This window comes from Macaca nemestrina, chromosome 7 (genome assembly GCF_043159975.1).
Source record: "Macaca nemestrina isolate mMacNem1 chromosome 7, mMacNem.hap1, whole genome shotgun sequence".
In the NCBI taxonomy this organism is placed as follows: Eukaryota; Metazoa; Chordata; class Mammalia; order Primates; family Cercopithecidae; genus Macaca; species Macaca nemestrina.
The window spans coordinates 7,758,876-7,785,455 of NC_092131.1; the positions used below are offsets into that span (position 1 = coordinate 7,758,876).

The window sequence follows — 26,580 nt, forward strand, 5'->3', positions numbered from 1 at the left end:
AGAACCCTGACAGGTTTGTTCTCTCTTCACCCATTCGTCAAAACACTGACTTCAGACCTATCTCCATTTCACAACAACTCTACTCCCACAGCCCTCCCCATACCTTCCTTGTCCTAATCATTTCCTCTCCCAGAATCAAAATCATTCATCTTGGTCAATGGACACTAAGCATACACTGCACGCCCAACTGTGGCATAAGACACCTTAACCTCGTGACCTGGACAACATAAAGGCTAAGCCTATGTACTGACTAATATGTACAGGATGGTTGCCTCCCTGCCCTTCAGGCAAGAACAATTGAGCAAGAGAAACTGAACTGTCATCATTAAACGCGTACATCATTCTTCCCTTCCAGCTTCTTAACTTCCTCAAAGCTTGGAATTCTCAACAAGAAGTCGGGCATTTACATTAGCCATACAAGAAATGCCAAAGGGGTTACACTTAGGCAAACAATTATTTTTGCAAGTGATTATAAAAAGGAATGCGTAATAAAGATGGGGAATAGCACAAACTGAAGGTCTAGATCAGGTATTAACAGAGTATTTAAAATTTCTGAGTTATGACATTTTGAGCAGTCCAGTCAGTGCAGTGACTCTCAAGCTTGGAACTGCTAGAGTCTACAATTTCTAGCCAAATGGGTGTCACCTCATCACTCTGCCTCAGGTTCTTCCCCTATAAAAAGAGGGCAGTAGGCCGAGTGCGGTGGCTCACATCTGTAATCCTGCACTTAGGGAGGCCAAGGCAATTGGACTGCTTGAGCTCAGGGGTTCCAGGCCAGCCTGGGCAACATGGTTAGATCCCATCTCCACAAAAAATACAGAAATCAGCCAGGCACGGTGGCATGTGCCTGTAGTCCCAGCCACTCAGGAGGCTGAGGTAAGAGGATCACTTGAGCCCAGGAGGTTGAGGCTGCAGTGAGCTGTGACTGCGCCACTGACCTCCAGCCTGGGTGACAGAGAAAGACCCTGTCTCAAAAAAATGGGGAAAGGGGAAAAGAAAGAGTAGTAGTAATACCTACTTCTTGGAGATATTGCAAAGATTAAATGAGATAATGTATGTTAAGTGATTAGAACAATGCCTGGCATGTAAAAATAGTCAACAAATGAGTTATTTTTACTATTTCTGTTAATTGAGAAGTAGAATTGAAGTCCCCTTACCAAGTTGCACTTTTGAACTCAGAGTTCACATTTTATCATATTTTGCAAACTATATAAGGGGATTAAATTATTTCCCAGAGAAGGTTGACTCCAAAAGAGAGAGCACTAGAGAGGCTATGGTCAGGAAGTTGATGGAATAGAAAACACCAGACCCTCCTTCCCCCACGGAGATGAATTAACAATGTTAGACAGCCTCTGTGAGAAATCCAGAAACCAGTTAAGAGGTTTCTGCACCCCAAGTATGCCAAGAAGAACCTCATGAAAGCCAGCACAAAAGTTCCTGGCATATACTTGCCACAGCCTCTCCCTAGCACAGCACAGCACAGCACCATTTGGAAAAAAAAAAAAAAAAAAAAAAAATTACCAAATCCCATCTTCCTTCTAGGATGAAAAGATAAAAGCAGAACATACATTCAATGTTCTCACTTTGATGGGGCGGTGGGGGAGGAGGGGAAGCTGCCCGAGGGAGTGCTTTCTTAACTGAATCTAAGACAGAAGTGGGCACCAGGTTGGAAGCCACTGGAAACAAAGATCACTGCAACTGGCTGTAGCACCAGAGGGTGTGCAGTACCACTGAGAGACGCTAGGGGGGAACTCCAGTACCAAGGCTTGCTACAGCACCAGAGAGGCTGCACTACCACAAACAGATATGGAAATGGGGAAGTGAGAATCCTGAGTACAAACAGGTAAACCTCAACTAGGGTATTACATGCATAGAGAAGACCAAACCCAAGAAAAGGCTTGAGAGGTCTCCAGATTATCTAGTCAAGGTGACTGGTGATGGTCTCTCCCTGTACAATGCCAGATTGTAAGGACTGGGAGGGGTGTTGTTTTTTTCAAATACTCGTCTTAACAAAAGATAATAAAGTATACAAAGAAACAGGGGAACATGGCCCAATCAAAAGCACAAGTTAAATCTCCAGAAACTGACCCCAAATAAACAGAGATATATGAATTATCGAAGAATTCAAAATGGCCACTGTAACGATGCTCAATAAACTAAAAGACAACACAGATAGACAACTAAAGAAATCAGGAAAACAATGCATAAACAAAATGAGAATATTAACAAAGAAAAACTACGAAGAACCAATTGAAAAATTAACTAGAGGGGTTCAAAAGCACTTAACTAGGCAGAAGAAAGAACCACTGAATTCAAAGTCAAGACATTCGAGATTATTGAGTCAAAGGGATAAAATGAAAAAAGAATACAGAAAGGTGAAGATAGCCTCAAATAACTTATGGACCACCATCCAGTGAAACAACATGCAAATCATGAACATCTCAGAAGACAAAGAAAAAGAGAAAGAGGCAGAGAGCCTAAAACTTCTCAACTTTGAGGAAAGTAATGGAGACACAAATTCAAGCTTAAAAAAACTCCAAACAGAATAAATCCAGACACCTATACTAAGACACGTAATAACCAAACTGTCAAAAGTCACAGACAAAAACAGAATCCTGAAAGCAGCGAGAGAAAGGTGACTCTTCACGTATAAAGAGGTTACTAAAGATTATCAAAGAATTTCTAAGTAGGAACCCTGCAGGCTAGAAGGGAGTGGGATGATATATTCAAAGTGCTGAAAGGAAAAAAAATAACTGTCAAATAATACTATATGCAGCAAAACTGTCCTTCAAAATGAAGGAAGGAAAAATGAAGACTTTTTTTCCTTCCTTCAGATAAATAAAAGCTGACACTAAACCTCCCCTACAAGAAATGCTAAAGGGATGTCAAGTTGAAATGAAAAGATGTAAACAGCAACATGAAACCATGAGAATATATAAAACTCCCTGGTAAAGGTAAATATGTAGACAAATATAGAATTCTACAGTACTGTAATGTAGGTGAGTAAATAACTTTTAAACAGTAAAGAATTTTAAAAACAAGATAAAAAGTAACTATAAGTCTGTTAATGGATATGCAATAAAAAAGGTAATTTGTATTATCAATAACATAATGGGGTGGACAGGGATGTAAAGAAGTAGAGTTTTTAATGCAACAGAAATGAAATTGTTGTTAGTTTGAAGTAGATTGTTATAACTTTAAGATGTTTTATGTGCCGGGCGCGGTGGCTCAAGCCTGTAATCCCAGCACTTTGGGAGGCCGAGACGGGCGGATCACGAGGTCAGGAGATCGAGACCATCCTGGTTAACATGGTGAAACCCCGTCTCTACTAAAAAATACAAAAAACTAGCCGGCCGAGGTGGCGGACGCCTGTAGTCCCAGCTACTCGGGAGGCGGAGGCAGGAGAATGGCATGAACCCGGGAGGCGGAGCTTGCAGTGAGCTGAGATCCGGCCACTGCACTCCAGCCTGGGTGACAGCGCGAGACTCCGTCTCACAAAAAAAAAAAAAAAAAAAAAAAAAAAAAAGATGTTTTATGTAATTGTAATGGTAAGCACAAGTAAAATATCTATAGAATATATACAATGGGAAATAAGGGAATCAAAATATGTCACTACAAAAAAAAATCAATAAAACACCAAAGCAGGCAACAAGAGAAGAAATGAGAGACAAAAAGCTACAAGGCATACAGAAAAACTATTAACAAAATGATAACAGTAAATCCTCACAATCAGTAATTACTTTAAATGAATTAAACTCCAATTAAAAGACATAGATTGGTTGAATGGATAGAAAACCAGAATCCAACTATATGCTGCCTACAATAGATCCACTGTAGATCTTAAGACACAAATAGGCTGAAAGTACAAAAAAAAAAAAAAAAAAAAAGTCAAAAGGCCAAGTGTGGTGGCTCACAACTGTAATTTGTAATTCCAAACTGGATACAACTTAAAAGAAATTGACAAATTCCTAAAAATATGCAACCTACCAAGACTTAAGAAATAAAAAAATCTGGGCTGGGCACAATGGCTCACACCTGTAATCCCAACACTCTGGGAAGCCGAAGTGGGCAGATCACCTAAGGTCAGGAGTTCAAGACCAGCCCGGCCAAATGGTGAAACGCTGTCTCTACTAAAAATACAAAAAAAGTAGCTGGGCACGGTGGCGGGCACCTGTAATCCCAGCTACCTGGGAGGCTGAGGCAGGAGAATTGCTTGAACCCGGAGGGAGAGGTTGCAGTGAGAGAAGACTGTGCCATTGCACTCCAGCCTGGGCAACAAGGACGAAACTCTGACTCAAAAAAAGAAAAGAAAAGAAAGAAAAAAATCTGAAAAAACTTATAATTAATAAGGATACTGAAGCAGTAATCAAAAACCTCCCAATAAAGAAAGATGCCTTTACTAGAGAATATTTCCAAACATTTAAATAAGAATTAACATTAATCCTCAAACTCTTCCAAAGAATTTAAGACGAGGGAACACTCCCAAACTCATTCTATCAGGTCAGCATTAATCTGATACCAAAACCAAAAACACAGTAAGAAAAGAAAACTAGAGATCGCACCATTGCACTCTAGCCTGGGCAACAGAGCGAGACTCTGTCTCAAAAAAAAAAAAAAAAAGAAAGAAAGAAAAGAAAACTACAGACCAATATCTGATGAATACTGATGAAAGAGCCCTTAACAAAATACTAGCAAACTGAATTCAACAACACATTAAAAGGATTAAACGACTGTGCACAGTGGCTCATGCCTGTAATCCCAGCACTTTGGGAGGCCAAGGTGGGCGGATCACAAAGTCAGGAGATTGAGACCATCTTGGCTAACACAGTGAAACCCCGTCTCTACTAAAAACTAAAAAAAAATTAGCCAGGAGTGGTGGCACGCGCCTGTAGTCCCAGCTACTCAGGAGGCTGAGGCAGGAGAATCGCTTGAATCCAGCAGGCAGAGGTTGTAGTCAGCCGAAATCGCACCACTGCACTCCAGCCTGGGTGACAGAACAAGACTCTGTCTCAAAAAAAACAAAAAAAACAAAAAAGGATTATACACCACAACCAATACCTGGAATGCAAGAATGGCTCAACATACAAAAATCAACGCAATACAATAACAAATGAAGGACAAAGACCATATAATCATCTCAATTAATACAAAAAAATGCATATGACAAAATTCAACACCCTTTCATGATAACAAAACAGAACACTCAACAAACTCGGAATAGAGGAAACTACCTCAACATAATAAAGGCCAGATAGGAAAAGCTCACAGTTAACATCATACTCAACAGTGAAAGGATGAAAGACTTTCCCCTAAGATCAGAAGAAATAAGGCAATGATGTCTATTTGCATGTGTGGTCAAATAATCTCCAACAAGGGCACAAAGAGTACACAATGAAGAAAAGACAGACTTTTCAACAAACTATGTTAGGAAAACCCTTACCTTACACCATACACAAAATTTAACTAAAAATGGATTAAAGACCCAAACATAACACCTATAACACTCCTAAAACAAACCGTAGGGGAAAAGTTTCATGACATTTGATTTGACAATGATGTCCTGGATATAACACCAAAAGCAAAAATAGACAAATGAGACTAAATCATATTTTAAAACTTCTGCACAAAAGAAAACAATCAACAAAGTGAAAAGACAACCTACAAAGTGGAAGAAAATATTTGCAAATCACATATATGGTAAACGATTAATATCCAGAATATGTAAGGGACTCCTATAGCTCAACAATGAAAAGAAAACCCAATTAATAAATGAGCAAAAGACTTGAACAGGTAATTCTCCAAAGAAGTATACAAACAACCAAGAAGCATATGAAAAGATGCTCAACATCAGTAATCATAAGAGAAAAGCAAATCAAAACCACAATGAGATACCACTTCACACCCATTAGGAAAGAAAACAGAAAATAAGTGCTGGCAAGGATGCAGAGAAACTGGAACCACTGTGCACAGTTGGTGGAAATGTGAAATGGTATAGACATTTTATAAAATTAAAAATAAAATTACCATACGATGCAGCAATCACTGGACACACATACACACACAGAGTTGACCCTTAAACAATGCAGGGGTTAGGGTGCAAACTCCTGCCCTCCCACCACACAGCTGAAAATTTACGTATAACTTTGACTCCCCAAAATCTTAACTACTAATAGCCTACTGTTGACTGGAAGCCTTACTAATAACATAAACAGTCATTAACACATCTTTTATAAGTTACATGTATGTATTACATACTGTATTCTTAACCCTTTTCCCCTTTGCCCCAAGCATACTTGCTGGCAGCGCCTGTGGTTGCTGCGATTACCCTGAGATAACTTTGCCAGGAAATATCTTGCTTTTATTATTATTTTCGCATTGCTCTAGTATATCAACTTTGGAAACAAAAGATATCATTCTATTTATAGCATTCTGTTTTTAGTAGTGTTATTTCCATTTACAAAATATAGTAATTCTCAATTGCTGAAAATGCCAAATCCTAGAAAATACCGCATTCCTATGTGTGATGTTAACATCATTCTCAGTTGTTGGCCAAAGATTCATTTGATGAATCTGATTTTTCCAAAACAGACGATTCTGATGATTCAGATGATTCTGATGTTACTTTGTTTAGAAATAACTCCGACAACAGTTTTTATATTTTATTTTCACATAGAAAATCAATCAGATTTGCTTCAGCCTCAAAGAGTGTGTTTACGTAAAATTAAATGAGCGTTGGCAGTGAGCTGCACTTTTTCTAAACAGGAAAAGGGTTAAACTAAAATAAGCTAGAGAAAGAAAATGTTAAGAAACTCATAAGAGAAAATATATTTACTATTCACTAAGTGGAAATGGATAATCATAAATGTCTTCATCCTTGTCTTTGTGTTGAGAGGCTGCGGAGGAGGAAGGGGAGGGGTTGATCTTGCTGCCTCAGTGGGTGGCAATTCATCTCCAAGTTTTTTTCAAATTGTCACAAATCTCCAAAAAGTTTTTCCAATATATTTATTGAAAAAAATCTGCATATAAGCAGACCAGCATAGTTCAAACCCATGTTGTTCAAGGGTCATCTATATACATACAGCTCTATATACAATTGGGTACACACACATACACACTCCCCATATATATATATCCAGAACCATTTCTGGGTATGTATCCAAAGAATGCAAAGTAGGATCTTGAAGAGGTATCTGCATACTCATGTTCACTACAGAATTATTCACAATAGCCAAGAGTGGAAGCAACCCAAATTCCATTGACAATGAATGACTTTTTAAAAAGTGGCATCTCTCTCTCTATATATATATATATGGAGTATAATATTTTGCAGCCTTTAAAAAAAGGACATCTGGTCATATGCTACAATATGGATGAACCTCAAGGGTATTATGCTAAGTGAAATTAGCTAGTCACAAAGGGACAAATGCTATATGATTTCACTCAGTTTAAGTATTTAAAGTAGTCAAAATCATAGAAATGGAAAGAAGGTAGGTGCCAAGGGTTGTCAGGAGAGGGAGAGTGGGAATTAGTGTTTAACGGGGCTTAGAGTTTCAATTTTGCAAGATAAAAAAGTTCTAGAGATCTACTGGACAACAATGTGCATATACTTAACACTAAAGAACTGTACACTTAAAAATGGTTAAGACGGTGGGTTTAATGTTTTTACAATAAAAATTAAAATTAAAAAAGAGAGAACACTGAAAATAAATTATTGTTAAGCAAGTTTTCTGAACTTCGTTGATATCCTAGTATATGCCAGAAGATGAATCTGAGCAAAGTAAATTGAAAATCTTCTGAAAAGATTCACCATTCTAGATGTCATTAAGAATATTTGTGATTCAGGGAGGAGGTCAAAATACCAACATTAACAGGAGTTTGGAAAAGTGATTCCAGCCTTCATGGATTACTCTGATCATGTTATACAAAGCTTAAGTAAACAAAGTGTTTAACCTAGAGAAGAGAAGACTTGGGGGAAATGATTGCCATATTTTAATTCTTGGGTGCTGTTTTGAATTATGCAAAAGTTGGGTCAACAGTAAAAATTTCAGAGGAGCAAATACTAGCTGAGTATAAGGGGAAGGAAAAAATAACTAGGGCTAGTTTAGTAATTCAATTCAATAGTAATAAATTGCCTCATAATCCACGGACTGACTTACTATTACAAGTATAAAAGCAGGAGCTGGGTGAATACCTGCCACAGATAATAGCTATGATTACATTCATTCATTTACCAGATATTTACTGAGTGCCACAGTAAGCTATGCCAGGTATTAGACCAGTACTGTCTATTAGAACTGTCCACAATAATGAAAATGGTCTATAATCTGTGCTGTCCAATATGGCAGCCACCATGTAACTGCTGATCACCTGAAATGTGGCACTACAATCAGAACGAGTATTATATACAAGGTAAAAGATGTATAAAAAATATATGAGGGTGGATTCCTTATAACAGGGAAAACAGAAGAGATTACATCTGGAGAGTCTTCAAAGAGGTCAGCTCACCAAGACTTTGCATACTCTCTAGGAGTTATGACTTTATTATAAACATACGGGAATATCCTCAAGAAACCTAGGAAGAAAATATTAACTCACATTTGAGTACTACAACAAAGCACAGAGGAGACATTTTAAGATGTAGAAAACAAAAGTGGAATATAATTATAGCGTTTTAATAATGATGAAGACCTGACTTAAATCAGTATCATGGCCCTGGGGAGATGGAGACAAACAGAAGAGATTATTGAGGAAGAAGAAATGATAAAGACACCTGGATGTGACAGGAGGGAATCGAGACACTCCATCACACCTCCAGGTTTCTATTTTGGATCACAAAGTGTGTATCTCTGGGAATAAAGGTTCTGAAAAAAGACAAGTCTGGGAAGGAACACAGTGAGTTCAGTTGTTTTAAAAAAGATTTACTGAGGAACAGATTTTTTTTCTTCCATAAAATTCACCCATTTAAAGTATACAATGGTTTTTAGGATATTCACAGAATTGTGCAACCATTACCATAATCCAATCTTGCAATACTGGCATTATCTCCAATAGAAATCTTGTGCTCATTAGTAGTTACTCCCCATTCTCAAACTGACCCTCAGTCCCATACCCTCCACCCACCCAAGCAACCACTAATCTACTTTCTGTCTCTATAGATTTGCCTATTTCGGACATTTCATGTAAATGGAATCATACAACATGTGGTCTTTTGTGACTGCACCTTTCATTGAGCATAATGTTTCCAATGTTCATCCATGTTATATCAGTATCAGTATTTCATTACTTTTTATTGCACTGTATGCATATACCACATTTTGTTTATCCATTCATCGATTCATGAACATTTGGGTTGTTTCTACTTTGAGGCTATCATGAATAACACTATGATCATTTGTGTGTAAGTTCTGTGTAGAGATATGCTCTAATTTCTCTTGGCTATCTTCCTACGAGTGCAACTGATAGGTCATAGCGTAACTCTATGTCTAAAAACTGAAAAACTGACAAACTGTTTTCCAAAGCAGCTGCACCATTTTACACTCCCCAGCAATGTATGAGGGCTCCAATATGTGAGGTTTATCCACATTTCCAATGTGTAAGGGTTATTCTCATTCTCACCAACATTTGTTATTATTTTTTTAATTCAAACCATCCTAGTGAGTATGAAATGGTATCTCATTGTGGTTTGGTTTGCATTTCCTCTTGTCTAATGATGCTAAGCGCCTTTTCAAGTGCTTACTGGCCATCTGTGTATCTTCTTCAGGAAGGTATCTATTCAAATCATTTGCCCATTTTAAAATCAGGTTGTCTTGGTCAGGCGCGGTGGCTCACGCCTGTAATCACAGCACTTCGGGAGGCCGAGGTGGGCAGATCACCTGAGGTCAGGAGTTTGGGAGTAGCCTGACCAACATGGAGAAACCCCATCTCTACTAAAAAAATACAAAATTAGCCAGACGTGGTGGTGCATGCTTGTAATCCCAGCTACTTGGGAGGCTGAAGCAGGAGAATTGCTTGAACCCAGGGGGCGGAGGTATTGGTGAGCTGAGATCACACCATTGCACTCCAGCCTGGGCAACATGAGTGAAACTCCGTCTCAAAAAAAAAAAAAAAAAAAAAAAAAAAAAAAAAAATTGGGTTGTCTTTTCATTGTTGAGATGTCTTAGTCTATTCAAGCTGCTATAACAAAAATACCAGAAACTGTGTGGCTTATAAACAACATTTATTTCTCACAGTTCCAGAAGCTGAGAAGTCCAAGATGAAGGCACCAGCAAATTAACTATCTGTTGAAGGCCTTTTCCTCATAGAGCCTTCTTGCTGCATCCTCACATGCTAGGAGAGGCAAACAAGCTCCCTCAAACACCTTTTATTTATTTGTTTGTTTACTTAAGATGGAGTCTCACTCCTGTCACATAGGCTGGAGGGCAGTGGTGTAATCTCGGCTCACTGCAACCTCCACTTCCCAGGTTCAAGTGATTCTCCTTCCTCAGCCTCCCAAGTAGCTGGGATTACAGGAATGTGCCACAGTGTCAGGTTAAGTTTTGTATTTTTAGTAGAGACGGGGTTCCACCATGTTGGCCAGGCTGGTCTCGAACTCCTGACCTCAGCTGATTCACCCACCTCAGCCTCCCAAAGTGCTAGGATTACAGGCGTGATCCACCACACCCGGCCTCTAACCTCTTTTATAAAGACACTAAGCCCATATATGACAGTTCAACCCTCATGACCTAATCATATTCCAAAGGCCCCACTTCTTAATAATATAATCTTGGGGGGGTAGTATTTCAACATATAAATTTTTGGAGCACACAAACTTTTAGACCATAGCAAAATATAAGAGTTCTTCATATATTCTAGATATAAATCTCTTATCAGATATATGATTTGCAAATATTTTCTCCCATTATGAGAATCGTCTTGTCGCTTTATTGATAGTACCATTTTCAGCAGAAGCATTTTTAATATTGATGAAATCCAATTTTATTTATTTATTGGTCATTTGTGCTTTTGGTGCTATTTCTAAGAAACCATCATCTAACATAAGGTCACAAGATTTACTCTTGTATTTTCTCCTATATGAGTTCTAAAGTTTTAGTTCTTCCACTTAAGTTTACAATCTACTTTAAGTTGAATTTTGTATATGGTGTGAGGTAGGGTCCAATTGTATTCCTTTGTATGTGGGTATTTTGTACCAGTTTTTGTTGAAAAGGCTATTTTCCCCCATTGAATTGTCTCGCACTCTTGTCAAAAAACAATTGCTCATAAATGTAGGGTTAGTAAGTCCAGTTGTAGACATGCTGAATTGCACATACCTATGCTCTATCTCCTTGGAACTAGGCTACATGTATAGAAAACCATGTCTTCAATTCATAGTCCAGAAATCAGCACAATGAACTCAATAAATATTTGTGGAATTACTACCATATGTGCACTTCACAGTCATGCTGCCTCATCACCCATAGCCTTGGACACTCTGAAGCATATCACTCTGATCTTGTGAAGGCACCAGCTGGTTCTCTTCCTAGTGCTGCTCCTCTAATTGGGACACTCTATCTGATTCAGTCTGTTGCTTACAGTTTGACTTTGCTTAATGATACAAATTGAGGAGAGCATTTTCCTTCTTCCCAGGAAACAAAATGTTCATAAACGGGACCCTGAAGCTGTTCTCTTAGAAATCTCAGCTGGTAGAAGGACACAGTGCCAGTGGATAAATTTGATCTTTTCTTTTTTTTTTTTTTTGAGACAGAGTCTCACTCTGTCACCCAGGCTAGAGTACAGTGGCGTAATTTCAGCTCACCACAACCTCCACCTCCTGGGTTCAAGCAATTCTCATGCCTCACCCACCCGAGTGGCTGGGACTACAGGTGCATGCCATTACGTCCGGCTAATTTTTATATTTTTAGCAGGCACGGGGTTTAGCCATGTTGGTCTGGCTGGTCTTGAACTCCTGACTTCAGGTGATCCACTCGCCTCGGCCTCCCAAAGTGCTGGGATTACAGGCATAAGCCATCGTGCCCAGCCAATACATTTGATTTTGATCTATTAGCAAAGAGGCTCCAAGGTGTAGTATGTTTGTGTTTTGTATTCAGCGTTTCATTTGTGTGCTAGGTCAAACAACTTTCTGCATTCAAGCCAAAGTTAGAGATCTAAATTGCTAAAGGACTTCAGCAGGCCAGAGCTCAGTGAAAGGAAGGTCTACAGAAGGACCGCTAATTAGTAACAAATGGTTAAAAGAACAAAGACTTTTCTTTTCTGAGAAGGAGTTTCACTCTTGTTGCCCAGGCCAGAGTGCAATGGTGCGATCCTGGCTCACTGCAACCTCCACCTCCTGGGTTCAAGCGATTCTCCTGCTTCAGCCTCCTGAGTAGCTGGGATTACAGGCATGCGCCACCATACCCAGCTAATCTTGTATTTTTAGTAGAGAGAGGGTTTCTCCATGTTGGTCAGGCTGATCACGAACTCCCGACCTCAGGTGATCCACCTACCTCAGCCTCCCAAAGTGCTGGGATTACAGGCATGAGCCACCGTGCCTGGCCAAGACCAAGGACTTTTAACCAAGAAAAGGCAAGACTTACTGAAGTCCATTGTCTTCAAGCATCTGAAAAGCCAACTGGAAGAAAGAATAGAACAGTTCAAGGAAGTACAAAGGTGAAGAACCAAAACAGAAGATAAGCCCAGTCAAAATCCTACCAGTTCCCCTAGGCCCATCTCAAAAGTAATAATAATAATAAATAAAAATTATGTCATTCATAACATAACTTTTCATTTCTGACACTTTCATCTCATATGCCCCATGCTATTCTTCTTGGCTACAAACTCCTTGAGGCTTATGTAGGTCTCCATAGCTCTCTATCCCTAGCCCCACTATCTTGCATGTAGTAGGTACTCAATATGTATGTATCTGTCAAGCAAAAATGTAAGCAAATATGATTAAAATTAAATAAGTCTGAGAAACCATTACCACCAAGAGGAGCATAAAGAGATATAACAACTTAACATTGTTATACACAAACTAAACTAATGTCTTGAATGGGATCCTGGAACAGAAAAGGGATATTGGGTAGAAACAAAGGAAACTTGAATAAATGCTGGACTTTAATTAATAATAATGTCAGCTGGGCACAGTGACTCATGCCTGTAATCCCAGCTACTCGGGAGGCCCAGGCGGGTGGATCACCTGAGGTCAGGAGTTTGAGACCAACCTGGCCAATATGGTGAAATTCAGTCTCTACTAAAAATATAAAAAAATCAGCTGGGTGTGGTGAAGCACACCTGTAATCCCAGCTACTCGGGAGGCTGAGGCAGGAGAATCGCTTGAAACTGGGAGGTGGAGGTTGCAGTGAGCCAAGTTCGCACCACTGCACTCCAGCCTGGGCAACCAGAGCAAAACTCCGTCTCAAATAATAACAACTTATCAGTAATAATGTATCATACTAATATAAGATGTTAATAACAGGAGAAACTATATGTGTGCAGGAGGTGTACAGGAACTCTCTGTACTACCTTCTCAATTTTTCTATAAATCTAAAACTGTTCTAAAATACAAAGTCTATTAATTTAAAAAAGAAAGAAAGAAAAGCATTCATTCATCCTTGGGGATGGGGCTGTGTCTCCATTTTGGAAAGACACATACATAAGTACACATGCCCCCAGTGATTCCTATGCATATTCAAGTTCGAGAAACATCTGGGATACTAAGGGTTACAGTGGATAATGTCCTTACAAAGAAATCACTGAAAAAAATACCCATCCACACATCACCAAACAAATCATGACTTATGGCAGCAGTAAGGACACAATAGACTAAATCACTGTCACTCCAGTAATGCATTAAGTCATTAAGCACATAATAAAATAGCTTTCGCTTGGATGCTAGCTTCTACTATTTGGGGGAGGCTACCTGAAATGTTGTCCTTAGAAGGATCCATGCCAAACTGGGATGAATGCCACAATCAACTATCCATCTTAGGTACAGGTGGCAGTGTCAATGTTTTATTAAACATCTACCAAGTGCCAAGTACCAGTGCTAGGCTCTGGGGTTCTAGCAGAGATCAAAACAAGCATAATCCCTGCCTTTATAAAGCCTTCAGTAGATCAGAGAAATTTTAAGTAATTACATATAAACAGTTACCGAAGAGGAAATATGGGATATCACAAAGGTAATTAACAGGAAAGGACCCTCAGCTAGGCTAAGGGTCAAAGGCTGCCTCCCTGAGGAAGTGATGTTTCAACTAAGATTTGAAGGCTAAGAAGTTAGCAAGGTAAAGAGGAAAAGGAAGCAGCTAGACTGAGATCAACTTGCATGATTTAGTTCATCAGACCTTTTCTTATTTAAGAATTCTTTGAGAGAGAAGGGAGAAGAGAAGATCAGTGCAATAAACACAGCTCTACAAAAGCAGCAGAGTAGTAGGCAGGACCCAGAGAATGGCTGAGAGTGCTGGAACCTTTTAAAGAAGAGGCCCAGGACAAATACATCACATGGGAAAAGGACTGGAGAAGCGTGTAAGCGGCTGCCAACACCAAGCTCTTGTAAGGTCCACTGTCTCTTTAAGATCCATAGAAAACACACCTTTAGAGCTATAAAATGGCACATCTCTCCTTTATTACCCAAGGAGAGGCACACAGTGGCTTATGTTTCCCTTTTTGCCATGACTTTCATGAATTTCACAAGCTAAGTGTGCTCGACTGAAGTAACTATTTCTTAATCTAAGTTTTCTGGTACAATTATCTCCTCTACCCCCAAATATTATGTCTCCTGTTTTATCTTTATTTTGTCTATTTCATGTTTCACAGAGAATATCCCTGAATCTTTCTTAGAAGTTGATGCATCAATAGCAACTGCAGTTTCTAAACCAAAATTTATCATATATGAAGGTAAGTTATATAGTCATCTGATAAAAGGGCAGAATATTTGAAACCAGAATTGTCCCATACCCTCATGGAAGATAAACCCTAGAAAATAAATACAGGGTGGTGAGGCTGGGGTGGGGTGGAGTAGGGCAGATAACTAACCTTTATTGACTATCATAAGCTAAGAACTTTTCATGTATTCTCATTTGATCCTCACAAAACCCTCTGAAGAAAGTGAACTGTCCTCATTTATAGTTGAGAAAAATGAAGACTCATAAAGGTTAAGTAAATTGCTAAAAGTCAAGTTAGCTGATAAGCAGTACCTCTGGGGCAGAATCCAGGTCTGACTCTAAAACCCAGGCTGCTTAGTATACGGGGGTTAAATTAAACTAAAACATTTTAAATCTAACTCAAATTCTTTTTAAGAAGTCCCTTTACATACCTACATTAACTGCAAACTGAAGAGTAGATGTCTTTCACACAGCCCTAGAGACAAAGACAATACATCTTCGTATGAATCGCTTACAGAGGAACTGGGAACAGGGCTCCCTCCACTGGTGAGTAGGCAGAACTACACCATTTCAAAGTAAGTAATTTTCCCCCCCTCTCCCTCTTAACTCCATTTACTTCTCTCTTCTGATTCCTTTCCAAAGTCCTTCCTTCGGTGCTTGCTTTGTTTTTGGGAGAACCTCCAAGTTAAACCTCAAGGATTAAACTTCTATTCATTAATCTCTTTCTCTCTCCTTTAAAATTAACATTCTGGTAGTACATATTGATAGCCTTTAAAATGTTTATACCCTTTGGTCCCCAAAATACCATTAAAATATATAGCATACGATCTGACAGACTATTATTCAGCTATTTTAACTGTTTTCAAAGAATATTTAGTAAGGGGGGAGTGCATATATATTAAATGTACAATGCCCAATACAAATAAACAGTACACTTTCAATTTTGTAAAAATGTTTCACTTATACCTGGGAATGATAAAGGAACTACACCACAGGTTTGATGTGGTTATCTGTAAAGAGCAGGATCTATGCTGATTTGTATTGTTTTCTTTATATTATACCATTCTATTTTCAAACTCTACTTAACTGTTTCATGAAGGGACCAGCCACTCTTCTCACCCTCACTCCCACATCAGCTGGAAGTGCTTTCCCCTGAGTTACCATCACTCTTACTATAGCATTTGCGATATATTCATTTGGCAACTCAAGAGTCCCTTCATCAAGCTTATCCAGACAGACCTTGTTTCATTGCGCTTCACTTTATTGAGCTTCACAGGTATTGCTTTACCAATTGAAGGTTTGTAGCAACTGCACTGAGCAAATCTATTGGCATCATTTTTTCCAATACCCTATGCTCACTTTGCTAGCATTTTTAAGCAATAAGGTGTTTTCTAATGAAGGTATGTACATTTTCTAGACACAGTGATACTGCACACCTAACAGACTATGGTATAGTGTAAACATAACTTTTATATGCACTTGGAAACAAAACAATTCCTGTGACTTGCTTTCTTACAATATTTGCTTTACGGCTTTATTGTGCACCCACTGTATCTCCAGGGTGAGTCTACTGCAAGGCTCCTCAAACATGGGCAGTTCACATATTCTCTTTAAAGGGGAAAAATCTGTATGTGAAACAATATGACTTAATTTCTATTTATTTGGCTTATATATAATTATTATTTTTCTTTTTTTTAATTTTATTTTTGAGACAGTGTTTCACTCTGTTGCCCAGGCCGGAGTGCAATGACATGATCTCAGCTCACTGCAACCTCCGCCTCCCAGGTTCAAGTGATTCTAGTGCCTCAGCCTCCCAAGCAGCTGGGATTACAGGCACCCACCACCACGCCTGGCTAATGTTTGTATTTTTAGTAGAGACGGGGTTTCACCACGTTGGCCAGGCTGGTCTCGAAATCCTGACCTCAGGTGATCCATCCGCCACCTCGACCTCCCAAAGTGCTGGGATTGCAGGTGGGAGCCACCATGCCTGGCCTATTATTTTTCTTAATCAACAGAAGTGCCAGCCAAAAGCCTAAAAAACAGATGCCTGCACCTTTTTTTTTTTTTTTTTTGAGATAGGATCTCACTATGTTGCCTACCTCCCCACACCCCCCCCACATCGCTGGTCTCAAACTTTTGGCCCCAAGCCATCCTCCTGCTCAGCCTCCGAGTAGCTGGGATTACAGGCATGTGACACCACACCCAGCTTATATACACAACTATAAAACTAAGTTTAAATGTCTTATGCTTATATAACTAGATAAGCAAAAAACAAATGTATAAATTAAATACAAACAAAATCACCAAACCAGCAAAATTCAAAACACTAATCAAACAATGATGCCGCTCAAATTATAATCACTGTCCACAAGGTATGGTAATGGCACAGGCCTAAGAACAGGCAGACAGAACAAGAGAGCCTGGAAAGATACACACAGAATCCCTACAGTCCTTACAAAAGCCACCTTAAGAAATGCCCTGCACCCGCAATTTGCAGCACTGGGTTCAGAAATATATTTGGACCCAACTGTGATAGCTAGTACAGGCTAAAGGTGAGAAATGAGGACTGTGTTTGTACCTGTTTATTTTATACTGTATTCTGCAATCACACTGCATTCTGTAGAACTCCAATATCAATAAAGTGCCGTTGGCCCAGATGAAGCGGTTCTTGGCTCATAACCAGACCTGCTGACAGGCTGGACTGGCCATGCCTCACATATACAAGGCTGGCCCTGGGGGAGACAGGTAAGTTTTCTGAGAATTAGAGGTGATTCTCACGCATGCAGACATTACCAGCTACAACCACATGCCCCGGGATGCTGGGATCCAGATGCCTGCACGGACGTCCAACCCAAAAAATGTTGCTGTTATCTCTACCATATAAACTACTGATATGATCAAGTATCTGACCAGCAATTTTGAGAAAAATGTAATTTCAGTCTCTACCTCGTATTTCAGACCATCTGAAGAATGAATTTTTAAAACTGTTATACAGTCATACTCAGTATCCACAGGAGTCTGGTTCCAGGACCCATCTCAGATACCAAAGTTTGCAGATGCTCAAATCCCTTACGTAAAATGGAGTCATATTTGCATATAGCCCAGGTATATCTTCCCATATACCTTAAATCATCTCTAGATTACTTTATAACACCTAATACAATGGAAATGCTATATAAATAGTTGCTATACTATATTATTTAGGGGATAATGACAAGAAAAAATGTCAGTACATGTTCAGTATAGACACAACCATCCTTTTTTAAAAAAAAAAAGTCCATCCAAGGTTGGTTCAACCTACAGATACAGAGGGCCAACTTCACGTATAACTGAAAAAAAAAAGTTTAATAATTAAAATTCTAGAAGAACAATATCCTAAATGTCAGAAATATGGAAAAATCATCAGGAACAAAACTTAATGACCTAAAATTTTTTTAACTTCTGTATCTAAATCTTTAAAAGCAGATAGGGAAAATGTTCACAGAAGAGAATGTTCCTGATAGATAAATGACTCAAATATATAAGTAGAAATAGATTGCATATTGTGTATATGTGGGAGGGTTTTTTTATTTGTTTGTTTTCAACTGCAGAAAGACCCAGTAAGTTTCTGTAAATCTTTTAGGTATGGGGATTATTTGTGGATGGGCGGTGAGAGTGGGGGATGGGAGTGTCTAGTTCTTTCCACCTCCTTACCCCATCTAATCCAGTACCAGACAACAGTAAGCCTTCAAAAAATGATTTATCAATGAAAATATGAAAATACATAATAGAGTCTGTTAGAAAAAGAGAAACAAGAATTCAGGCAGTAGTCTAGAAAATAAAGAAAAATTCAGACTTAGACTTCATTATCTGAATAAGTTGATTCAATAGTACTTTATCTGAATAAGTTGATTCAATAGTACTTTTTCACTGAAATAAGTGGACATGTGCCTCGAGGGTTAGAATGCATCTCCAGCATATGGCTTCCTGAGATGCTCCAAAAGGAACACAGTTTGGATGTTACATTTTAGACTTTTAGCAATAGGTCATATCTATATACTCTCATGAGAGTATGTATCAAGAGAAATAATACGCTACTTTCGTTTTAAAAACCTAGGACTGAACAAAAAGGAAAGTGTTACCATAGGTAAAACAAATTGCTTACAAATAATCAAATCAAATCTGACACCAAAGGTAATGAATAGTCCCCCTGGACTCATTTAAATCCATGTACTAAAGCCAAGTACTTCAGGTACAGGTAAATATACACGTACAGATATTTAACTATAAGCAGTCTGCAATGGAGAACCATGTTAAACTGTCTGTAGCAATTTTAAAAATCTGTGTAAAAAAAATGATTGACTTTAAAAAAAGAAAAGAAAAAATGGTTCTTCATTCTGGAAAAACCACTAAGAACTTTTATTTCTACATCATGACTTTTTTTTTTTTTTGAGACAGAGTCTCGCTGTCACCCAAGCTGGAGTGCAAAGGCAAGATCTCAGCTTACTGTAACCTCCGCCTTCCAGGTTCAAGTGATTCTGCTGCGTCGTCAGCCTCCAAGTAGCTGGGATTACAGGCGCCCACTACCACGCCTGGCTAACTATTGTATTTTTAGTAGAGATGAGGGTTTCACCATGTTGGACAGGCTGGTCTTGAACTCCTGACCTCAGGTGATCTGCCTGCCTCGGCCTCCCAAAGTGCTGGGATTACAGGCATGAGCTACCGTGCCTGGCCAAAAAGTCTTTGGGACTTTTTCAGATCCCAAAGAATGAGATCTGAGAATGCTCTTATGCTATTGTTGACTCAAAAATTAAACCTTCTGGCTGGGCACGGTGGCTCACACCTATAATCCCAACACTTTGGGGGGCCAAGGTGGGTGAATCACGAGGTCAGGAGTTTGAGACCAGCCTGGTCAACATAGGGAAACCCCGTCTCTACTAAAAATACAAAATATTAGCTGCATGTAGTGGTGGGTGCCTGTAATCCCAGCTACTCAGGAGGCTGAGGCAGGAGAATCACTTGAACCCGGGAGATGGAGGTTGCAGTGAGCTGAGATTGCACCACTGCGCTCCAGCCTAGGCAACAGAGTGAGACTCAGTCTAAAAAAAATAATAAAAATAAAAAATAAATTAAATTTCTATTCAGGAGGACTGGTTAGAGCATAATTTTTATCAAATAAATAAGGAAATCAAGACAGGAGAAAGGAACCACGGAAAGGAGATAAAAGTACCTGCCCCCCAAATATTTTGCTTTATAGTAATGACCTGAGCTAAACTGCTATTTTTTCAATTAATTATGTATTAAGGAGAGCTAAAGATTTATTCTTAAAGTTATCTTGATTCCAAAAGTATTTCACAAACTGGCAGAATCTAATACAATTAGGACAGAACACAAGAAAATAGGTGTCACTGTTCTCTACAGCTTCCATAACCTGGTAGCATGAATCTCCACAACTGAATATTGACTCAAACTGTTTCTAAAAATGCAAAAATCAGGGACTTTTACTGCTAGTAACTGTGGACTAAGGAAATCAGAACAATCCTCTACCTAAAAAGAACTAGAAAAGCTGGGAAAAATGTAAGAAATACCTGCCTGGAGGCATGGGGGAGGAAAGCGAGGCAGAGCCTGAGAAGGTGAGCTCAGTGTTTGAGGCTAATTTTCAATTCTGAAGGGAATGCTAACAGTTTGCTGTTGGGGTGGAGAGTGACGGTGCTGGCGGAGAAGAAAACATTAGGAGGAAAAGTGAACAGAACAGGTTTGTCTTCACAAGAACTGCAGCTCAGCTTAGAGATATTTCAATTCCTGAAACCGTACTGAAGGCATTCCCGCTTGTAAGTGCTCCCATGTGCCTGACAACAGCAAATGTGAATTATCTCTGGAAGAAAAGCATCATCTTAGATCTCAAATTATTCCTACAAATAATTTTGCAAATATGATGTTTACCACACATTTAAAAAAAAACACTAGGCACATAAGGAGACAAGACAATATGAACGAAAATCAACAGAAACAGACACTGGAAACAACTAACAGATACTGCCATAATTGAACACGGACTTTAAGATAATTACACTCACTATGTTAAAAGAGATAAAAGACAAGATTGATAATTTTGGCAGATAGCTTGGAACTACAAAACAGAAACAAACAGAAATATAAAAATCAGCTGGGCACAATGGCTTATGCCTGTAATCCTAGCACTTTGGGAGGCTGAGGGAGGAGTATCACCGGAGGCCAAGAGTTTGAGAACAGCCTGGGCAACACAGCAAGACTCCGACACTTAAATAAATAAATAAATAAAAGCTGGCCATGGGGGTGTGTGCCTGTAGTAGCAGCTACTTGGGAGGCAAAGGTGGGAGTTTAAGGCTGTAGAGAGTCATGACTGAGCCACTGCACTCTAGCCTAAGCAAAGGAATGAGACTCTGAAAAATAATAAAAATAAAAAACAAAAAAGAAATTTAAAAATAATATTTTAAAACCCTGAAATTAAAAACTCAATGGATGGTTTAAATAGCAGATTATATACAGCAGAGGAGGGGGGATGGAGAGAGACAGTTAGTGAGAAGGAGATAACCAGAATAAAGAACAGAAAGAGAAACATGTAAAACGCAGAGGAACAGTTAGGAGACATAGAAGATATAGTGAAATGGACTAACATGGGGGTCCCCAACCCCTAGCCATAAACTAGTATCGGTCCGTGGCCTTTCAGGAACCAGGCCGCACAGCAGGAGGTGAGTGGCAGATGAGTGAGCATTACCGCCTGCAATCTGCCTCCTGTCAGATGAGCTGCAGCATTACATTCTAATAGAAGCGTGAACCCTACTGTGAACTGTGCATGCAAGGATCTAGGTTGTACACTCCTTATGAGAAGCTAATGCCTGATGATCTGAGGTGGAACAGTCTTATCTCGAAACGACCCCCTAACCCCCCATGGAAAAATTTTCTTTCATAAAACCAGTCCCTGGTGCCAAAAAAGTTGGGAACCGATGGTCTCACATATATCATTGTAGCCCTGAAGGAAAGGTAAGAGAAAATGTGGCAGAAGAAATAACTGAAGTACTAATGGCTGATGATTTCCAAAACCAATGGAAGACATGAAGCCACAAATTCAAGAATCCCTAAAAACTCTAATTATAAATAAAAAGAAATCCATACTAGGGACAGTAAAGAAAAATTGCTGAAAACCAAAGACAGAGAGAACTTTAAAAACAGCCAGCGAAAAAGACTACTTTCAAAGGAACAACAGACAACTGACTTCTCAACAGAAACTAAGTCATAGATAATGAAATAGCTTTAAAATGCTAAAAGAGTTCTCCAAGAAAACACCAAATGGCAAATGAGACCAGTGCAGTGACAGGGTCTAGAGGCCCCAAAAATGGGGGGCCACAGCAGTGGCATCCAGGGTGAAGGCTGGGGCCATGGAGCTGGTGGTGGCAAGGCCAAGGCCAAGGAGTAGCTCCCCATCATCAAACTGGGCAGCATAGTCAAGGACATGAAGATCAAGTCCCTGAAGCTCTATCTTTTCTCCCTGCCCATCAAGGAGGCTGAGATCATTGACTTTTTCCTGGGGGCATCCCTCAAAGATGAGTTTAAGATTATGCCAGTAAAAATGTAGACTTGCACTGGCCAGTGGTCCACGTTCAAGGCACTTTTTGCCACTGGGGACTAAAATAGCAATGTTGGTATGGGTGTTAAATGCTCCAAGTCGGTAGCTACTACCATCCAAGGAGTCATCATCTTTGCCAAGCTCTCCACTGTCCCCGTGCAGAGAGGCATCTCAGGAGACAACACTGGCAAGCCCCACAGCATTCCTTGCAAGGTGACAGACCACTGCAGCTCTGTGCTGGTACACCTCATCTCCACCGACAGAAACAATGGTTTCATCTTGATCTCTGTGCCCAAAAAGCTGCTGATGATGGCTGGCATTAAGGACTGCCACACCTCAGTCAGGGGCTGCACTGCCACCTTGGGCAACTTCACCAAGGCCACTATTAATGTCATCTGTAAGACTTAACAGCTATCTGACCCCCAACCTCTGGAAGGAGACCGTATTCACCAAGTCTACCCATTAGGAAACTAGGAATTCACTGACCAGAGTCTCCACTGCAGAGAACCCAGAACCCAGGCTCCAGCTACGGCTATTATACAATTAAGGATTTTTATACAAGAAAAATAAAGTGAATTAACTTTTTAAAATGCTAAAAGAAAACAATGGCAAACCAAGAGTTCTATAACTAATAAAAAGACACTTCGCAAATGGAAAAAAAGTTCTAAAATTAGATGTAGTAATGGTTGCATAACTGAATATTCTAAAAACCACTAAACCATAGGCTTTATTTTACTTATTTATTTTTTTGAGACAGAGTCTCGCTCTGTCACCCAGGCTGGAGTGCAGTGGCATGATCTCGGTTCACTGCCAGCTCTGCTTCCCGGGTTCACCCCATTCTCCTGCCTCAGCCTGCAGAGTACCTGGGACTACAGGTGCCTGCCACCACACCCAGCTAATTTTTTGTATTTTTAGTAGAGGTGGGGTTTCACCGTGTTAGCCAGGATGGTCTCGATCTCCTGACCTCGTGATCCACCCGCCTCGGCCTCCCAAAGTGCTGGGATTACAGGCGTGAGCCACCGTGCCTGGCCAACCATAGGCTTTAAATGGGTAAATTTCACAGTATGGGAATTATATCTCAATAAAACTTAAAAAAAGAAAACAGTGAAGAATAAATAATGACGTTTTTAGACAAACACTAAGAATTTGTTGCCAGACCTGCACTGAAGAATACTAAAGAGTATTCTTCGGGCAGAAAGCAAATGACTCCAAAGGGAAAACTGGAAGATGACAAAGGTGGTACAACAGAGTTATGGGGAAAAGATTATCTTTTTAATAAATGGTGCTGAAAAAAATGGTGTTAAAAATAAAATTTAACATAACCACATTATGTTATACAAAAATGAATTCCAAGTGAACCATATATCTTACTGTAAAAGGGAAAACACATGTAAGCTTTCTAATATTTTACAGGAAACTATTTTCTTGACATGTAAACGCCAAAAGAGGTTGGGTGCGGTGGCTCACGCCTGTAATCCCAGCACTTTGGGAGACCAAAGCGGGTTGATCACCTAAGATCAGGAGTTTGAGACCAGCCTGGCCAACATGGTGAAACCCCGTCTCTACTAAAAATACAAAAATCAGCCAGGTGTGGTGGTAGGCACCTGTAATTCCAGTTACTCGGGAAGCTGAGACAGCAGAATCGCTTGAACCCAGGAGTCAGAGGTTGCAGTGAGCCGAGATCGCACCACTGCAGTCCAGCCTGGGTGACAGAGCGAGACTCCATCTCAAAACAAAACAAAACGAACAAACAAAAACCCAAAAGAAATGTGGGCAAGATACGTGAACAGGCACTCCAGAAAATATACCAAATAAAAATGAAAAGATGTTCAGCCTCATCAATCAACAGGAAACCACAGATTAAAACCACAATGGAATATCATTTCATAATCACCAGAATGGTTAAAATTTAAGACTGACAATACCAAGTGTTGACAAGGATGTGAAGCACCAAGAACTCTCACACACTTTTTGGTTAGAATGTCAACTCGTAGAACCACTTTGGCAACTTGGTGTTTACTGCTAATGCTAAAGATATGCGTATCTTTTGACCTAAAAATTCTATTGGATATATACCCAATAGAAATGAACGCACCAGGAGAGAGAAACAATATCCGTAACAGCATTATTAATAGCCGACAAAGCTAGAAACAACTAAAATGTCTAGTAACAGTAGAAAGAGTACACTGTGGTATATTCTTACAACAGAATACTATAGACCAATAAAAATGAACAAATAACGATTACAACGGAATGGATGGATCTCGAAAACATCTTGAAAAAACACAAGACACAAAAGAATACTGTATTATTTCACTGACAAATAATACAAAACAGACAAAAGGAAACAATAGTTACAAACTACAGTTTTTACGAGATACGTGTTTAGAAAGTAAAATCACAAATGGAAAAAAAAAGTGATTACCCCAAAAAAGTCACGACAGGGTCTGGAGAGGAAGGGAGGGTTTAGCGACTAGGAGAGGGCACCGGGCTTCTGGGAGAAGCAAGGTTTTATTTCTTGGCCTGATAACCAGCAGGCTCCCCAGCTGGGTGATACATCAATGAGTGGTACATTTGGGGGTCTTGCACTTTACTGGCGTGCAAGAAGAAAAAAAAGGGGGGTTGAGAATTGGGAGACGAAGCGGGTGACTGGCTCCAAGCCAAGGGGTAACTACCCCTGTAAAAGCTCAAACGCGGCTCTGGGTGCTGGCAGGGGGAGGCTTCGGCAAGGCCGGAGGGCTTCAGGCCAGCCTCCTCCGGACTGGAAGGCACCGAACGGGGGCTTCTGCCAACTTCGGTCCTCGCGCGGTCGCGACGCGGCCACACCTGCCCGCGGGGGTCTGCCTCCTAGGCCGCCGCAGGCCCCCCGGAACCTAAGAGGACCCCACAAGCAACCAAGGCTAGCGCCGCCTGCCCCATGCAGAACACCACCCCCCACAAGCCCCGCAGACCCTCCCGGCTCTCCAGACGCCCCCACGACTCTCGCGAAGCCATTCCCGCGCTCTGAATGCCCCCGAATCTCTGCAGAGCCCCCGCGGTCCTCCGGACGCCCCCAGGCCTCTGGACGCCCCCCTTCCCGCCCTCTGGGGCACCGCGGGCCCCCAGCCCAGCCCCTCCGACGCTCGCCGCTGCCGCCTCCCACGAGGCGCCGGCCCCGACTCACCTCATTGTCGCTGCCGGGGACGGGCGCGCCGGCCAGGGGCGACCCGGCGGCGGCGGCGGCGGGGCGCTGGGCGCGGGCGCTAGCGGGGGAGCCGGCCCCGGGCGCGGCGGCTCCGCGTCTGACTGGGCTGCGGGGGGCAGCGGGGGCTCATCTTCTCCGGGCGGGCGTCGGGGCCGCTAGCTGCGGGGAAGGGCCGCGGCGGCGGCGACTGACAGCTGGGCCCCGGCCCCTGCCATCTTGGCGGGCGCGTGCCCGGGCCGGCGTGTGCGCGGGCGTGTGCGCGGGCGCGTGCTGGGGGGCCGCCGCCGGGAAAGGGGGAGGGGGACGGGGTGGGGGCGAGCCGGCTGGGGTCCGGGCGGCGGGAGCGCGTGCGCGTCCGTCTGAGACTCGGGGCGGCGGCCCCTGGCGAGCGCGCAGGCGGCTCCGAGTCCTCGAGGGAGAGGCAGGCGGGCGTGCGGGCTAGTCTCAGCCCAGCAGCCGAGAGCTAGGATACGCGCGTTGCTGTGCGCCCCACCGCCCGCCGAGGGGACTGCGCGCGCGTGCGCCCCTCCGCCCGCGGCCGCTGAGGTGAATGAGCGCGCGCGGCGGTCAAAGCCCGACACAAAAGGCGCGGGGCCCCACCGTCCGCGCCTCCGGGAGCGCCGAGCTTGAGGCTGCGAGGGGCGGGGCGGACGCGAGGGGCGGGGCTGAGGGGCGTGATTTTTTTTGAGGGAGAGCGAGGGGCGTGGCCGGGGTGGGGGCGGGGCGCCGGCCGGGCACGTGGCGCCGTGCGCTCCTTCCCAGCGCGGACGCTCCTCCAGTCCCCGCCTGACCCCACAGCTCACAGAGGCCACTGGGGAAGCCAGGGTCCGTGCTCGATGGCCCCATGATTCCCATCACCCGGCCCTGCTGAGCACCCCGCTCCCTCGGACTCGGAGCATCCCTGATCCGAGGGGCGTCGAGGTCACTGACGACTAATTCCCTCTCTTTGTACATAA

The 26,580-nt window shown here is 41.5% G+C and overlaps 1 protein-coding gene across 1 annotated transcript in view; it reads right to left on the reverse strand.

The window, feature by feature from the left end:
- LOC105467426 (Enah/Vasp-like) overlaps nucleotides 1–26,253 on the reverse strand; it is a 174,940-nt gene extending 148,687 nt beyond the window's left edge. The window contains exon 1 of the mRNA XM_011717025.2: nucleotides 25,604–26,253. Coding sequence (XP_011715327.1) covers nucleotides 25,604–25,608 — 5 coding nt within the window. The 5' untranslated portion in view covers nucleotides 25,609–26,253. The remainder of the gene's footprint in view (nucleotides 1–25,603) is intronic.
- Between the last annotated feature and the right edge of the window lie 327 nt (nucleotides 26,254–26,580).